We start from the raw sequence: 17,500 nt of genomic DNA, 5'->3' as shown, positions 1-17,500 counted from the left end.
AGCTGATCAGCCCCGAGGGAGACAGCACAGGAGTGTGTGTGTGTGTGTGAATAAAACACACACACACACACACTCCTGTACTTTAAATTGAACTACAATTACTAAACCAGTTCATCAGGAGGCAGAGAGTCATGATGAGTTCACATCCTCAGCTCGGTCTGCAGACAGCAGCAAACTGAGCATGCTCCAGGAGTCAGGAGCTGCTACAGAGTTTCTCCTCCTCAGGGAAACACTCGCAGGAGCAGAAATATGTGCAGGAGCAGAAACCTCCTGCCAGAAACAAGTCGCAGCATTTCTCTGACCTGGAGGCCTCTCTCCTCTGCATCAGATCCAACCCGTTTGGTGAATCTGCTCCGAGTTCCTGCTCTCACGTTCACGCTCTGCTCCAGTTCTTTTAAGACAGGACAGCTCAGACCACAACACACACTCTCACACACCGTGCTCCACTGGCCTGACCCGCCTGCAGAGTTAATCTGGTCAGAACGGAGCCCTTCAGGAGGACGGACAGAAATAAAGTTCCCATCAGAGACTCAGAGAACCAGGACGGTCCCTGGCCCACTTTGGTATCCCACAATCCTCCACTCCTCACCTCTGTGTCCTCCAAAAACACCCACACACACTGATATGGAACACAGGACACATGCTAGCTCTGAGCTAACACTGAGCTAGCACTGAGCTAACACTGAGCTAACACTGAAGTTTCTGTCTGCAGAGCGGCTCTATGAAATCCATCTCAGCAGAAAAAAACCTCCAACACTCTCGTCCAATCACAGCCTCTGATTCTGGGTCATGTGACGTTTGTTTACGAGGCCGGGCTGAATTAGAAGTGAGCAGCGTGAAACCCAAACGAGGCCAAAACACAAGAATGAAAGTGTCAGAGTTTCCACTCTGAGATTAGAAATCTGCAGAGAGACGCACGGACGGACAGACGACGGTCAGGGAGACGAGTCATGATCACACACACACACACACACACACACACACACACACACATTGCTCCTGAAACAGGAAGCTGGAACACAGAATGATACGATGGAGGGAGAAGAGGAGGAGAGACAAACAAGGACAGAAGATAATGAGGATATATTGGAGGAAAGGAGAGGAGGGAAGGAAAGAAGGAGGGAGGAGAGCATCCCTCCTCCTCTGTGCTCCCTGCAGCATTTCTCCTAATAGGATTTACTCTCCTTTGTATCCATTGTGGCTCACTCCCAGCATCTGAGTGTGTGTGTGTGTGTGTGTGTGTGTGTGTGTGTGTGTGTGTGTGTGTGTGTGTGTCTCCGTGTGTGTGTGAAGCAGAGACGAGGATCAAAGTCTCTCTAACGGAGCAACAGCTCGTTTCATCAGGAGGAGCTCCAGTCAAACCATTTGATCAGTGCAGGAGTGTGTGTGTGTGTGTGTGTGTGTGAGAGTGTGTGTGTGCATGTATTACTTCTGCATGGCTGTTGATATAGGTCACACACACACACTGCCCTCCCCACCCTGAGTACACACCCATATCCACAACCCTCACACACATTCCCCTACACGTATTCCCTATAGATACACACACACACACACACACACACACACACACACACACACGTCTGCACACTGAGTGTGTGTTTCCTGACAAAGCAACGCTGCGTCAGCTCACCTGCACACACTCTTTATCTCACTGTGACACTAATGGGACCAACACACACACACACACACACTCACACACACTTCCACCTCGTCTCAGGAATCCCAAATATGTGGAGGCTCAGGCCCTGCACCCCCACCTCACCGACCACCAGCCTCTACACACACACACACACACACACACACACACACACACACTGCTGCACACACACACATGCGCTAAACCTGTTCGTCCACCTCTGAGACTGCTGGTGTGAGAGGGACCAGGAGAAACCCAGATCCAGACTCAAGACTTAGCACAAAGACGGCTGAGGGGAGACCCACAGAGTCTGATCAAGACCTTAAGAGTCTGATCTAGACCCACAGAGTCTGATCCAGACCAGCATCAGGTTTTGAGGATTCAGAGAGGAGCAGGTAACGTGAGAGCAGGACTGAGACAACAGGTAGATCTGTCCTCAGGGGGACGCCCAGACCTGGACCTGATGTTTACATGTTCCTCTGACAGCAGACAGAGTCCTGCAGAGGTGTTAACACATGGAGCTACACACACACACACACACACACACACACACACACACACACACACACACACACACACACACACACACACACACACACACACACACACACACACACACACACACACGTCTATCTGTGTGATCCACTTCCTCTCGTCATGTTTTCCACTCGTCCTCTCAGCGTGGAAAGAGGATGCTGACCGTGTTTGTGTGCAGATAAAAAGGAGGTGGAGGCCTCCTCCTGAACTCAGAGTGAGGAAGGAGGAGGAGGAGGAGGAGGAGGAGGAGGAGGAGGAGGAGGAGGAGGAGGAGGAGCAGGTAGAGAGTGTGAGCTGAGGAGGAGCAGCTCAGAGTAATGAAAGACAAACAGAGGGAGGTCGCTCTGCTGCTACAACCAAACATCACCCTGCTGTCCAAAACAAACACACACACACACACACACACACACACACACACACACACACACACACACACACCCCATGTTTCCCCTCAGAGCGTCAGAGCAGGGGCTGATGGGAAACTTTGCGCCCTCAGGTCACATGGTGCAGTGATGTCAGAGATGCGTTACCTTCCACGCCACCTCCGTTCACGCTCTCCGTGCTGGACTGGGACAGAACCGTCCTCCTGCCCCGCCTCAGGGCCCGGTCCGTGCTGGGACTCCCCAGGGGACTGGAGGAGGCCCCGCCGTCCCTCCTGGAGAAGATCCCGCTGAAGAAGCGAACCAGGCGCCGGTCGCTGGAGCGCCCGCCCCCTCCTCTGAGCAGGAAGCCCCCCCCTGACCCGTCCTTCTCCGCCGCCAGCCGCAGCAGGTCGCTGTTGTCCAGGGTGCGGTTCTTGCTGCCCCGCGCCCTCTCCCAGCGGCTCAGCTCAGACATGGAGTCAGTCTTGTTGAGGACGGCCCCCACCTCCAGAGTCCTGCTCTTGACCCGTGTGGGGTCGGAGAGGCGCGGCGTGGGCGGAGCCTCGCCGTCGTCCTGCCTGATGCAGCCTGAGCTGCTGTGGTGTTTGTCTTTGGAGAGCGCGCGCAGACGCAGCAGCTCGCCGCCGCTCCAGTGTCTGAAGCTGAAGCTGCGGCGCAGCAGACCAGGAGGCCGCTTCAGAGGGGGGGTCTCAGGGGAGGTCCCCTTGGAGGTTTTCCCGTTGCTCCTGGAGTGGGGCATCCTGGAGTCTCCTTCAGGAGGAGGCTCACTGCTCCTCTCCTCCATGCTCTTTGCCTTCAGGAGTCTCTTCTTCTTCTCCGCGCTCCCGTTCTGCAGCGGGTCACTCCTCGCTTCCTGGGGTTCCTCCCCACCCCCCTTGGTCTCCTCTGGACCTGGAGCCGGGGTGTTCTCCTGGGTCTCTGTGACGGGGCTGCTGGTCTTCTCCTTCAGCTCCTTCTGCTGCCTCCTGCTCAGTTTGAGCCGGCCCAGCTCCAGCTGCCCGGTGCTGAAGGTCCTGAAGGTCCTCATGAGGCCGCGGGACGCAGAGAGCTCCTCGGACTCGTCCTCCACCTCCTTCAGCTGCTCCAGGAGCCCCCCGCGCTGCACCTCCACAGAGCCCTCCCTCCTGAAGGCGCTCACCTTGGGGTTCTCCGCCTGCCGGGGGCTCGACCCTCCGTCCTCACCGTCCAAACTCTCCCTCTTCACCAGGGTCAGGGAGATCCTGTAGACCGTCTTCCTCTGAGGGGTTCCCCGCTCCATCCTGTCCAGCAGGTACATCCCAGAAGCTCCTGAGCTCCTCCTACTCCCTGCTCCTCAAAGTCTGTGTGCACTCTCTCTATGCTCAGGAAACAAAGTCCTAAAATCCTCTGACTCCTCTCCAACCTTCAGACCATCCTCAGGTCCCTGCTCCAGCCTTCAGACTCAGATTCAGCTCAGAGGAGACCCACAGGGCACCAGCCGTCCCCCCCCCTTCATCCAGATGTGCAAACAGTGCAGGAAACACATTCCGTGCTCATCCCGGAGGAATTCAAACCGGCACCAAACGCATCGAGCAGGCGCGTCCTGCTCCTCTCTGCGCTCCTCTCTGCTCCTCTGCGCTCTCTCAGCAGCTCCGGGACTCTGAGGAGACCCCCTGCCTGAAAAACCCTTTTCTCTTCTCACAGAGGAAGTGCTCCTGGTCCTGCTCCGGGATACGCGTCTCCATTACACACAGGAGGGGTAAATATTATTCCAGCGCCGCGTCCCGGACCGTGCCGGAGCGTCGGCTCCCATTGTGTGAGCACATCCCCCGCAGCGCCGCGCAGCCAGCCCGCCGAGCGCCCTGCTCCTCAGACCGGCTTCAAATGGACTTTAAGAGTCGGTGTTCGGGGCCCTGAACCCGGTCCTCTCCCCCTGGCTGATCCCAGGTCTGAACCTCCCTGACAGGCTCGGCAGACTCGCTCCCATTCCCTCCTCCGCTGCTCCGCTCCGCCTGCTCTCTGAGCGCTCTCCGCTCAACACCGACACACAGCGACCACAGCGACGGGAGGGGGCGGGGGGGAAACCCGGGGCGGAGTCACAGTAAAGACTGGACCTGGATCTGAAGTTCACCAAGAGCTGCTCCATAAAAAAACAGCGGGAAACACCGAGAACGCGACACGTCTCTGTGCGTCATTACGCACGCTGCAAACTTCTGTCCGTGCGTGAAACCACTGAGTCCACGGAGCAGGAGGACGGAGAGGAGGAAGAGGAGGATCAGAAAGTGTCTGTGCCGTGTTTTCAGGCAGCAGAGCAGTGTGTGTAAACAGGGTGGAGCCTCCTCCTCCTCCTCCTCCTCCTCCTCCTCTGTCTGTCACAGCTCTTTAAAGCTCCCTGGGAGCCATGGAGGTTCAGAGACTGTCAAACACGTCACATCTCTGCAGGACTCAGTCTGTCCAGGCCGCTCTGGTCTGGGCCTTCAGGTGGACTTGAGTCTGGGAGCTGGACTGACCTGGGTCTGATGAGCCTGGTGTTAAGGTCTGCTGAGAGTCTGAGGATCCTCAACCACTCTGAGGTCAAACAGCTTCATCTCCTCTCGGACCACTTAAAGTAAAATCTCAGCACTTTCTCTCATCCCCCATCTCCACCCGTCCATCAGCACATCCCTCCATCTCAAGGAGGAGGAGGAGGAGGAGGAGGAGGAGGAGGAGGAGATTACCACTCCCTCCTCCTCACCTAAACCTCCACTCCTACAAAACTGGGCTTCTGACGCCTTCTGGATTATTACTGGGATTAATCAAGATTAGAGCTGCAGCCGCCGCCGGCAACTTTCTCCTTTAACTTCCCCACACACACACACACACACACACACACACACACACACACACACACACACTCACACACACTCTCTGCTCCTCCACGATGCGTGTCACTTCAGAGCGTGCGACACGCGAACATCAAACACGGCTTCAAAAGGCCGCTCCACCTGACGACTGCATCAGATGAAAGCAGATGGTGTGTGTGTGTGTGTGTGTGTGTGTGTGTGTGTGTGTGTGTGTGTGTGTGTGTGTGTGATGCTGGCCTGATAAGCACAGCAGTCAGTGTGAGCTGGTCTCTGTGGCTCATGTGGAGATGTTAAATTACACATTGATGGAGGCTGAAGCTGAAGCTACACGGCATCAAACACCTCCTCATTCTCCTCCTCCTGCTCCTGCTTCTCCTCTAATTGTAGCTCAGACCATGAAATCTGCCTCAATTAGCCCAGTTTGAGCCAAGCTGGGGGGTTAGAGTGTAGACCACCGGTCCTCCACGCCACAGAAATGTTCAGTTTATGATCTGACAACAGGAGCTCTCTGAAGGAGGCGTCATGTCCTCCCCTTAAGAGAGGAGGATCCTGTAGGGCTTAACCTGTCCACAGGCCTCCTGAGACCACCAGGGTCTTATCAGGACCAGCAGCCTGCAGCTCCCTGACCCCCATCCTCACCTGGACCAGGTGCTGCTAATAGGAGGACACAGGGAGGCTAACAGGGGTCAGCTCCACAGAGAGGAGGAGCAGGAGGAGCAGGAGGAGGAGGAAACACAGAGGGACAAACAAAACGCTGAAAAAAGAAGCACAAGAGTTCCTCTGACTGACTGCACCTCCTCCTCCTCCTCCTCGCCTCCTTTGCGTGTCGAACTCCCCGTGCTCCTGCTCTCCTATGAAATATGTATGCATGAGGCGCGCAGAGATCAGGCAGAACTGAAGCATGTCTGAAATTGCATGCAGCAGCAGATCCTCCCACTCTGAGGCTGCGTGTTTAAAGCTGCGTGTTAAGAACAACACGCTAACAACACACACTCACATACACGAACACGCACACACACACACACACACACACACTGACACAATCAAAGCACAACAGGTAAAACAGACGCAAAGTGCCTCAGTGACAGTCATGTTTAGCAAACACCCAGCACACACACACACACACACACACACACACACACACACACACACACACACTCCTCCTACAGGAGCAGGTTTTTTTCCTGCATCAAAGAGACAGGGAGCGAGCAGCAGGGGGTTCGACTCCCTCCCCTCCACACACACTCTCACACACTCTCACACACACACACACCTCACCCCCCTGAGACGGGGAAAATGGGTCAGTTAGCAGAGGGAAGGAGAAGGTGGGAGGAAGAGGAGGAGGAGGAGGGGGAGGAGGGGGAGAAGGGGGAGGCAGAGGCACAAGGAGAAGAGGGAGGCCCCCTGCTGGCAGGAGGACGTCCACACACACACCAGACGTTTTAAAGCAGTCAGAGAATCTTCCTCAGTGAAGATTAAACAATAACAATAACAAAAACACAGCTGAGGTCAAAGGTCAAAGGTCAAAGGTCAGGCACACAACTGCCTTACAACAAACAAACAAAGACTTCAAACATGGAGGGAAATGGACTACAACTTTAAAAACTACAAACAGAGAGGCTGTCAGGATGAATGTTTGTCTCAGCAGGTGAAGGGGAGAAAACAGGAGCAGCCAATCAGAGGAGAGCAGAGATATGACATCACTACTAACAGAGCAACACACAGCAGAGGATGAAATCAGTAAAACAGGTCGTCCTGGTTCAGGAACGGTCAGAGACCTGGGTCAGTCCACCACAGACTGAGCTGGATCGTCTCTGAGATCCTCCAGCTCCAACACGCTGAGCTACGGCAACACAGTAGGCCAAAAAGCCTCACAGCTGACAGGTGACCTTGGATTGTTCTATGGAGATGAGATGCTGTGTGTGTGTGTGTGTGTGTGTGTGGAAGGGGGGCAGAGGAGAAACCTGCCCAGCCCCACCCCGTGTTCCAGACGCCCGGTCTGTTGCCATGGTGACTGCCCGGGTTAAAGGGGAGGGGGCTGCACGGCTGGCTCGGCGCCTGATGGATCTGAGTGTGTGCCCTCACTGAGCATGTGCAGACTGAATGCAGAGGCTGCTGGGAAGGAGACCAGACCAGTCCTGGATCAGGGACATCTGAAGAGGTCTCCTCCTAAAACCTGAGCTCAGCGAGACCAAAACAAGATCACACACACTCCAAAGGTGTGTGTGGGAGAGAGGGAGGCAGCTGACTCCCAGGAGAGGACACACACACACACAGAGCTGAGTTTAATCTGGATACAATAGGAAGCAGATGCTCGGCTGCAGAGCTGAGGTCTGAATGAAGCGCGTTAGAAAGGAGGCTCTGATTGGTCCAAAACCAGGAAGTAAAAAGGCAGGAGGAGGTGTGGAGGGAGGGACAGCTGGGAGCTGAGAGATGACAACACTTAATGACAGAGAGAGGAGGAGAGGAGGAGGAGGAGAAGGAGGAGGAGAGGAGGAGGAGGAGAAGGAGGAGGAGGAGAAGGAGGAGAAGGAGAGGGGACGTAGATAAATCAGGAGTAAACACTTTTTTACTTGAAATGAATAAATGTTAATTTAGGATCAGCTTTAAAGTCTGACAGGGTAAAAATGGTCCTGAAGGTATTTAACACACACACACACACACACACACACACACACACACACACCAACACACACACACCCTGGAGACATCATTAGAGAGCAGAGAGAGGAGCCATGCATTATTCAGAGCCTGTGAAGCGTCCCGTGTGTGTACATCTCTAACATACATGCAATCTATGCGTGTCACATTTGTGCATACATGTGTTGTTATGCTACCCCTGGACACACACACACACACACACACACACACACACACACACACTGACTGATTACTGTATTTCCAGCTTTAATAAACCTCTAACTGATCCTTCCTGAAAACGCAGAGAGCAAAGTGAAGTTCAGTGACTGTGGATTAAAATGACACACACACACACACACACACACACACACACACACACACACACACACACACACACACACACACACACACACACTGCGGCTGCACTGAACCACCCACACACACACTCAGAGAAATACCCAGCATTCCTCTCATGCCATAACAAACCACAGCCCACTGCTTCCCCCTGCTGCTGAAACACAGGAAGTGCGGGGACACAGAGAACAACAGGAAGCTGTCCTAAACACACACACACACACACACACACACACACACACACACACACACACACTTTCCACATGAATCGCCATGACAACCAGCCACACTTCCTCAAACAGGACGGAGAGAGGAGGAACTACGGCCTGAGAGCAGGACTCAGAGGTTAGCGTGTGACCTGAGGGGTCAGAGAAACAGGGACTCACTGAAACCAGGAACAGAGAGTCTGGATCAGAGACCAGATCCAAACTAAAGCCCAGACCAGCTCCCCTCAGTCTGACAGAGGAACTGATCACCTGACCTGAAGCTGAGGGAAACACCTGAGAGCGTGGAGGGTAAACTGACGTCTGAGCGTGGAAAAACCCTCGCTGGTCTCTGACACAAAACAAAACCTGAGAGTGAACGGGACGAAGACCAGAGCTGACAACTGTGACCCCAAAACCACCAGAACAATCAGCTGGAGCGACAAGGCCTGAAATCTGGTGTGAAGGGAGACAGGAGGAGGCACGGGTCTACCAGCAGGGGGCACTGCAGGCCAGAGAGAGCAGAGGATCAGCTTCACCCAGAGGATGACAAACACCACACAGACTGAATCCCAGTCATCGATATCTCCTCCTGCAGCCTGAGTCTGGACTAAACCAGTCCGCTTCAGGAGACTCTGGACTCCTCAGAGTGCAGGTCTGACACCTCAGACCACAAAGACTGAAAGAGGGACAGGAAGTCCAGCAGAAAACCCAGAGAGTCTCTGCAGGGACTGGAGCCAGACTGGAGTATAACTCATCTCATGAAGGAGTGTGTGTGACCTTGAGAGGTGGATGCATCACACACACACACACACACACACACACATACACACTGTGTGTACAGAGCCATAACTCTGAGCTGCTGCTGCTGTGGAGCAGGACGGACTCTGTCAGCCCTAAATCCTGAACCCATCAATAAGGGGGGCGGCTCTGCACCAAAAACCAGATGAATTGCTGAACACGTCCTGTATCTGAAGACCTGCATCAGGTCCACGTCAGACCCTCAGAGTCTCTGGTCCCTCTGAAGAGGACTGAGGACGCCGTGCTCAGACCGGGACAAACAGACGGTCTGTGTGAGGCCGACGTGTCATGGGGTCAAAGGTCACGCTGCATCGCTCGGGAATTCGGGGCTTCCCACTCAGACTCTTTTAACAGAAGACCCATTTTTGTCCCAGAATGCTTTGTTGTTGGAGGGTGGCTCCAGGGATCAGCTTTCCTCTCCTCTTCTCCTGCCTCCTCCTCCCTAATTCACTCCTAATCCTCCTCCTCCTCCTCCTCCTGAAATCAGCTGTTTCCTCCTCTGTCCCTCACAGAAACCAGCAGAGGATGAAAAATCTCCTCAGATCAGAAACAGCACCTCCTCCTCCTTAAAGTCTGTTTGTTAGGAGGAGGAGGAGGAGGAGGATGGGGGAGGCGCAGAGCTGAACCTGTAAAGACTGACAGACACAGGAAGGAGCTCAGGGTGAGTCATCAGAGTCCCCGAGGAGGAGAGGAGGAGAGGAGGAGAGGAGGAGAGAGGAGATGTTTTATGGTCGGATAAAAGCTGCACACAGCGTTTCTCTGCATCACTAAAAGTGTGTGTGTGTGTGTGTGTGTGTGTGTGTGTTCCAAACAGCTTACTGCATCAGTGTGTGAGTGTGTGTGTGAGTGTGTGTGCCCGTGCCAGGGCCCGCTCCTCCTGCCAGAAAGCGTTGGCCCCTGCCGTCCCTCGGGGTCAGCGCTGCTCTCTGACTACAGCTGAGGCAGATTAATAATCCGTACTTAAAATGAAGAGATTAACGTGACGGGCTGCTGGACACGCTGTCCCCGAGTGTGATACTCTACACGCCGAGCCACAGGCCACGCCCACCGCTCAGCGCAGAGAGGAGGCCTCCAGAGACGAGGATGGTTACAGGAAACACAACGAAACCCACGAGGACCAGCTACACGCTACATGCTACATGCTACACGCTACATGCTACATGCTGCTCCTCTCAGTCTGATCCGACTGTTATTGATCACGGAGGAGAGCTCAGAGGTCAAAGGTCAGAGGTCAAAGGTCAAAGGTCAGCTGCAGCTGGATGTATGTTTGCTGTCACACAGTTTAACATGTTATCAACAGTTTCACACACACACACACACAGCTCACACACTGCTCCCAGCTGATGAGATGTGTGTGTTCCTGCGTGCTGCGTCACTGAAACACGCAGAGCGGGACAGATGGTGACCCAGAACAAAGACGCCGTCTGACGGAGGATTGATTTCCTGTTTGAAGGACAGATGGAGCGACGCTCGCCTGGTGACCTCCAAAAATCACTTTCAGCGCTCTGAGGACACACACACACCGTGCTCACACACACCCTGTGATGTCAGCACTCTGCTTCCTGTGACATCACTGAGGCTCCCTCTCACCTCCTGGTCTGGGACGAGGACCTGATCTCCATGAAGCCCAGCAGCCTCATGTTCAGGTCTGGGACTGGAGGAGAGAAAACGTAGGAACCATGACCTCACTGGTCCCCGTCAGGTGCTGAGGTGGATCTGAGGACTCAGAGGGATGGAGGGGACCAGGTCTTCATGGAGCCGGTCTAATGAGGCGAGCTGCTGGTGGATTCATCAGGCGCTGAATGATCCAGACCCAGCACTCTGCATCCAGGACCGCCTCCATCCTCACATCCTCATCTTCAGCGATCGATGCAGGAAGTGACATCATCCACTCCTGGGAGCTCAGATGGACTGAGGCATCCCGGGATCTCAGAGGACAGGGTCCTGAGGATCCTCTGAGTCTGAGCTTTGAGCGGCGTGTAACCTGAGACAGCTGTGGAGCATTGTTAAAGAGCGCAGGAAGCACGCCACCACCGCCGCCGCCGCCAGCGACCTATTTCTGTACCTTTAGCAGGAGGGGGGGCGAGGGGGGGCTATTGTTTTGGTCGGGTCAGTGTCTGCAGCTTCCTGTCCACACAGAGAGGAAGAGGTCTGCTGCAGCTGGACGCCACAGCTGCTCCCACGCCAACAACACGCCAACAACACGCCAACAACACGCCAACAACACGCCAACAACCAACACCTCCCTGCTTCCTGAGCCGCTCCATCAGACCCAGGATCAAAACCTGCAACAAGGCCGCTCTGAGGAGGAGTGAGGGGAGGCAGGAGCAGATCTGGAGATGACGTAAAGGATCAGAGGTCCAGGGTCAGACCCGGTCTCTGAGTCACCATCAGACTCTGAGAGGAAGAGGAACCTCGGGGGACGGGCTGTGGTCTGCCGAGCCGATGGAGAACTGAGCACTTCCTGCTCAGACCACAGATCTGTTCCTCTGAGGCTGAAACACGCCACGCTCCTCAGGTGAGACTCATGAGGAGGAGGAGGAGGTGACAGGAGACAGGTGGAGGTCTGAGAGGAGCAGTCCGACCCCTCTCCTCTGAACCGGACCAGCAGGTGAAACACATCCACCTCCTCTCACTGTGACCTCTGACCTCAGCCTGAGACGCACACAGGAAGCAGAACCGCTCGGGGTCAGGATCCAGCCCGGTCCGACATGAGCAGAACCGCTCGGGGTCAGGAACCAGCCCGGTCCGACATGAGCAGAACCGCTCGGGGTCAGGAACCAGCCCGGTCCGACATGAGGAGGAAGAGACGAGGAGAAAACAACAGACGCTGAAGATGCTGATCAGCCAATCAGCTCTGAGCTACAAAAACCAAATTTAGCAGCAAAGTCTGCAGCTCTGCATTATTCAGACACAATGACCCATTAAACTGGTTCAGAGGAGGAGCAGGAGGAGGAGGAGGAGGAGGACATAGATCTACACAGAGCTAAAGATGGAGACACAAACAGAAAACAGGATGAGTTAAAGACGCTCCATCCAGCTGCAGGCTCCTGAAGAGGACAGAGACTCTTTAACACCCTCACATTAGAGACCCAGATCTGGATCTGGACTCTGGGATCTGGTCTCTGGCTGCTGAGCCTCCAAACAGAGGGATTAAGGAGCAAACATTGTGTCTCAGCAGGGTGTCAGGGCCGACAGACGTCAGATTATCACCCTGATGAAGACGTCACCTCCTCCTCTCCCTCCTTCAGCTGGAGGAGGCGTTGTGTAACGCAGACGCCTCAGGACTTCCTGATTGTTGAACTTAAAGAGCGTGGAGCGGCTGTTACATCATCAGATCTCTAAACTTCAGGAAAAGACTTTTCTTTAGACGCGGTGTCCTCAGAAAACCACCACGAACAAAACCTGAGAGAGAGGACGCGGTCTGAGGACGCGGTCTGAGGACACGGTGTGAGGACGGCGGCATTCGAGTGCACTCATGTGTTTGGATCATAACCACATCTCCCTAATGGCCGCCTGCAGCCAGGTTTTTACCCAGAATCCCCTGCAACATCAGAAACTCCTCATCAGCTGAGTCCAGTTCCCTTCCCTGCCCGGGATCCAGACCCTCACCCTCAGGAGCAGGTCTCAGTGACGGGGTTCAGGAGACCCTGAAGGAGCCGCTCCAACACGCCGCGCACGTCTCTGACATTTCTCCTGCATCAGTATTCCCCCGCTGCCTCCTCCGCAGACCGATCGATGAGCTGGACCAGCAGACCGCATCCGCTGGGTTTTAACGACCATCAGGGCTCTGAGGGGACACGCTCATCTCGTTAATCTCTTCCTGAGGACGAGGATGGGCCTTTTCTCCTCCAGATCCACAAACCCTGGTTTTCACAGGTCTGAGGTGTAACCTGAGAATAATCCCAGTTAACCCTAAAGTCTTACTGGTTTCATATCAGCTGGTTATACTGGTTGACCTCTGACCTCTGTCTGACCCCAGGCTGTGATGTCAGCACAAACCTGGTCTCCAGCTGATCCCCCTCCACGCCCCTCACGGCGCTCAGATGTGGGTCATGTTACAGCGAATGATCAACGTGTTTACGTGTTGCTAATCCTGTAAATCACCGTCTCCTCGTTATCAGCGCGGCCTCTACTGAGCGCGCTCACTGCATCCCGCTGATGACTCATGCTTCACCTCGCGCATTAGGCCTAATGAAAGAGCGCCGCAGGAAAACAAATCATTGTGAAGAAGAAAAATACCCACAACCACTTTAGACTGCAGTGTGTGAGTGTGTGTGTGTGTGTGTGTGTGTGTGTGTGTGTGTGTGTGTGTGTGTGTGAGACAAAAGGTGCAGAGATCTCATGCATCAGCTGCTGTTACGTAAGAAGCAAAGCCCCGCTCCAGAGCATCCTGTTCCCTGTTATTACTGTTATTAAAGGACGTCAATCAGCTGCTCGCTTACATCATCACTCTGCGCCTCCACAAAGACTTACATCATCACTCTGCGCCTCCTCATGCACCCTGACACTGTCCCCCACATCACTGGAGCTTTCAGGGGGGAGCTCACAAACACATGAGTACAAACAGTCCACACACACACCCCAAACCTGAACCCAGACCCAGACCCAGACCAAGACCCAGACCCAGACCCAGACCCAGACCCTGGAGGATCCTGAGAACACAGACAGAAGGTAAACACAGCTTTCAGCAGCTGACTAACACCAACAGGTAGACCAACAGGTAGACCCTGGTCTCAGCTCCTTTACTCTCCATTCCTCTGGCTACAGGTGGTCTCACCTGCAGCTCAGACCCAGACCGTCTCAGCTCCAGGTTCAGCTCCTGTATGGGAGTCTGCAGACCTGAAACCTGAGCCGCGGGTCCTGTGGGCACAGAGCGAGGACTGGGAGAGGATCCACAGAGGCTGCAGGCTGAACAAACACACGGAGAGGCAAACTGGGTCACACGGAGCGCTCAGTGACTGCAGGCTGCAGGAGTAAGACAAAGAGGCCCAGACAAAGGCTCTGTGTGTGTGTGTGTGTGTGTGTGTGTGTGTGTGTGTGTGTGAGAGGCAGCTCTGATAAACAGGCTGCTCTGACTGAAGGAGGCCTGATGGACCACAGCCTGATCCTCAGACACTTCCTGCTCCAGCAGCCGGTCCCTGACAGCTCAGACTCTGCGTCAGTCTCTGCAGGACTCGGTCTAACCTGCTCCTGGTGTTTGGAGAGGCCTGTTTTTCAGGACCTGTGTTTGGTGCCCCCTCTGCAGAGGAAGACTCTGCTCAGACACGTTACAGACACAGAGCAGCTTCCTGTCTCTGATCCCAGCTGACGGGGACTCTCTGTTGTCGTATCACGCTTCACGTTTCTCCGATAATAACAAAAGAAGTGAGAAACAGTCGTCCTCTGATCTGCTGCTGACGCCTCAATGAAACTGAGCCGACTTCCTGCTGAGGAGGAGCCGTCTCTGATCCTCCATCCTTCATCCAGCTGCTGCTGAAAGTGGGTCAGAGTCACCTGGCTGCCAGGACACCCATCCATCCTCACTCACACACACACACACACAAACATGCAAATGAGCCCTGTGCCGTAGGAAGTGTGTGAGGAGACGATGTGAGTCACAGAGCTGTAACTAGGCCGAGGAGCGTCTGATTAACACGGAGGAATCAGGACCTGTGTGATGGAGCAGCAGGAGTGTGTGTCAGAGGAATACACAGTTTCCTTACATAACACACACACACACACACACACACACACACACACACACACACACACACACAGACACAGGATAGTGGCCTCTCCAGCTGGGGGCTTGCATAACATGACCCGAGTGTGAGCGACACGTCCAGATGTGCGCTGAGGGGCAGAGACGGAGGATGACAGAGCTGCTGCTGCTGCTGCTGCTGTTCTGGGTTATTTCCAGCGCGAGCCGCTGAGTGAGTCACCGAGCGCTGCACATTCAGGGAACATGGAAATGAGCAGAGCAGCAGAGAGTCACCGCGCTGCTGCTGCTGCTGCTGCTGCTGCTGCTGCTGCTGCTGCTGCTGCTGCTGCTGCTGCGTGGCTCAGACAGCTGTGCACATTGACACACAACAACCAGAAAAAACCTCATCAAGAGTTTCACATCAGCCTGACCCCCAAACACACTCATCCATCCCACACAGCCCATCAAACTGATCAAAACAAGGGTCAGGTGTAAACCTGCAGCACAGAGTCCCCCTCAGCAGAGAGGATGAAAACCTGACGCACCCTCAGTGACCCACATCAGGACCAGGACCCTGCCCGTCCCATGTCTCGGGGTCTGTGACCTACCTTCGATGGCGATCACATGCTCCCGGATCTGGTTCTGCAGCAGCGGCTCCTCCACCCGCTCCAGCAGCTCGTAGATGGAGTAGATGTTGGGGTGCACGGACTCGAACCTCTGGATCTCGGACCGGATCGCGGCCGAGTTGGCCAGGTGCTGCTGGTAGTTCATCTCTGCGCCTGGATCCAAAACAAAGAGAGCTGTTGGTCAGGTGGGGGGGGGACAGGTGAGCACAGATCAGGAAGGTGACAGCTGTGACCTCCAGGAGCCCTCAGGTTCTGAATCTCTACCTGGACCCTGCAGGTCTACAGTAACTATCATTAAACCGGATTACGCGGTGGTTCCCGGTGTGTGTGTGTGTGAGTGTGTGTGTGTGTGTGTGTCCCTCCTCTCCCTCTGAGGCTCTGTCAGCGCTGGGACCAGGGGGCGGTCAGCCTGCACACACTGGCCGGTGAGAGCAGCTGTTCCCCGGGGCGTCCCTGGTCCCAGTCCCGGCGCAGTGACAGATGTGCTGCAGGCTGCGCGCCGCTCCCACACGTCCTCCCGGACCCAGCGCGGACCACAGGACGGTTCCTGCTCCGTCTGAGAGTCCGGGATCGTCCCCGGTCGGTCTGTTAGAGCCTGAGACAGGGGGAAACGGCCTGCTGCTAGGCGGCTATGCTATCCAGCTAAAGCTAACTAGCAGTAGCTTCCAGGTTCAGGACTAACTCACCGTTTTCCAGCCGCTACGGTGCGCTTCACGGAGCGGATAAGAGGCGCATTCACGCCCCGGAGCGGGTCCCGGAGCAGCCCTTTACGCCGGGTTCCAGTCCAGTCCCGCTGCTGTAGGGGGGCAGCCTCACACAGTCCGGTCTGGAGGACTCAGGGTGCCTGTTCCCGTCCCTCTCCGTCCGTTGTTTTGTCTCCGGGACCAGCTGCGCAATTAACGTCCTCCGCGAGCCGGCGGAGCGCGAGCGACCCTGTGGTTAAACCAGGGGTTGCTAAGCAACGCGGATTCTACAGGACGGTCCCGCACGCGGCGCACAAACACTCAGCCGTCCCGTGCTGTGAGGTCCATCCCGGGTCCACCGGAGCCTCAGGATCCAGACCGGGAGCGTCAGCAGCGTTCAGTGTGCTCCTCCAGGAGGTCAAGCGCCAGGGACTAGGGACAGGGACTTCCGGTACGAGTCTTCAGAATAAACACCGAGAGCCGGCTCTAAGTCTGACCCATAAACCTGTTTCTGTACCTGTGATCAGGTGTGACTCCCAGAGGTCTGAGAATATGACTCAACATTTATCAAACTTTCAATTAAAACAATAAAACAAATAAAAGAAATTAAAAAGTGAAATTTCTGATTAGAATTCATTAAATTAAATGCGCATGTGGTCAATAACTGTCTCTTTCTTCATTTCTTCTTAATTATAGTTGATATATATAATATAAAGATTACAGACTCACCTGATCCTTAAACTGAGTAATGTCTGCTTTTATTTCCCGTGTAATCTCCATTCTTCCGGTCCTTCCTCGGGTAACCTTTACGCGCTTTACGCACAGTCATCCAAGACGCAACTTTTTGCGTAAAGGCTGCGCAAAAATACCTACGCAAAGAAACTTCTCCCATGTCTTCCTGTGGCTGTGAACAAAGCTGAGGGTCAGAGGTCATGGGGATAAATGAGGGGGACACAGAAGCTGCAGAGGAAGAAGAACACCAGAGTTTGAGCATCAGTGTTTATTGTGTTTCAGGTCTGAACTGGTCTCTGTGCCCCCCTCTCTCAGTCTGTCTGACAGTCCAGCTCTGGTCCCGCCTCATTGTGTTGCAGCGGGGACTTTCTCTCCATCCAGCAGTAAATAGTGCACAATGCCGCTCCTCTTCTTCCCA

General features: G+C 54.7%; 2 protein-coding genes across 6 annotated transcripts in view; both read right to left on the bottom strand.

Moving 5' to 3' along the window:
- Window positions 1-16,769, bottom strand: part of agap1 (ArfGAP with GTPase domain, ankyrin repeat and PH domain 1) — a 59,455-nt gene extending 42,686 nt beyond the window's left edge. For 3 of the 5 annotated variants that reach the window (XM_074664388.1, XM_074664389.1, XM_074664390.1), the window contains exon 1: window positions 2,707-4,537. In XM_074664388.1, the coding sequence (XP_074520489.1) occupies window positions 2,707-3,835 (1,129 nt within the window). In that variant the 5' untranslated portion in view covers window positions 3,836-4,537. Of the gene's footprint in view, window positions 1-2,706; window positions 4,538-15,649; window positions 15,821-16,353 lie in introns of those variants that run through there. The other 2 variants (XM_074664391.1, XM_074664392.1) reach the window with 1 other exon arrangement.
- Window positions 16,770-17,352: 583 nt separating this feature from the next.
- LOC141785886 (fas apoptotic inhibitory molecule 1-like) overlaps window positions 17,353-17,500 on the bottom strand; it is a 2,391-nt gene continuing 2,243 nt past the window's right edge. Inside the window, exon 4 of the mRNA XM_074664488.1 lies at window positions 17,353-17,500. This exon is cut by the window's right edge and continues 77 nt beyond it. Coding sequence (XP_074520589.1) covers window positions 17,428-17,500 — 73 coding nt within the window. The 3' untranslated portion in view covers window positions 17,353-17,427.

The sequence above is a fragment of the Halichoeres trimaculatus genome, unplaced genomic scaffold, assembly GCF_033239565.1.
Source record: "Halichoeres trimaculatus isolate MK-OKI-2021-1 unplaced genomic scaffold, fHalTri1.1 fHalTri1_scaffold_24, whole genome shotgun sequence".
Taxonomy (NCBI): domain Eukaryota; kingdom Metazoa; phylum Chordata; class Actinopteri; order Labriformes; family Labridae; genus Halichoeres; species Halichoeres trimaculatus.
Note: the sequence above shows the minus strand (reverse complement) of the source record. Positions and strands in the feature narration are given on the sequence as shown.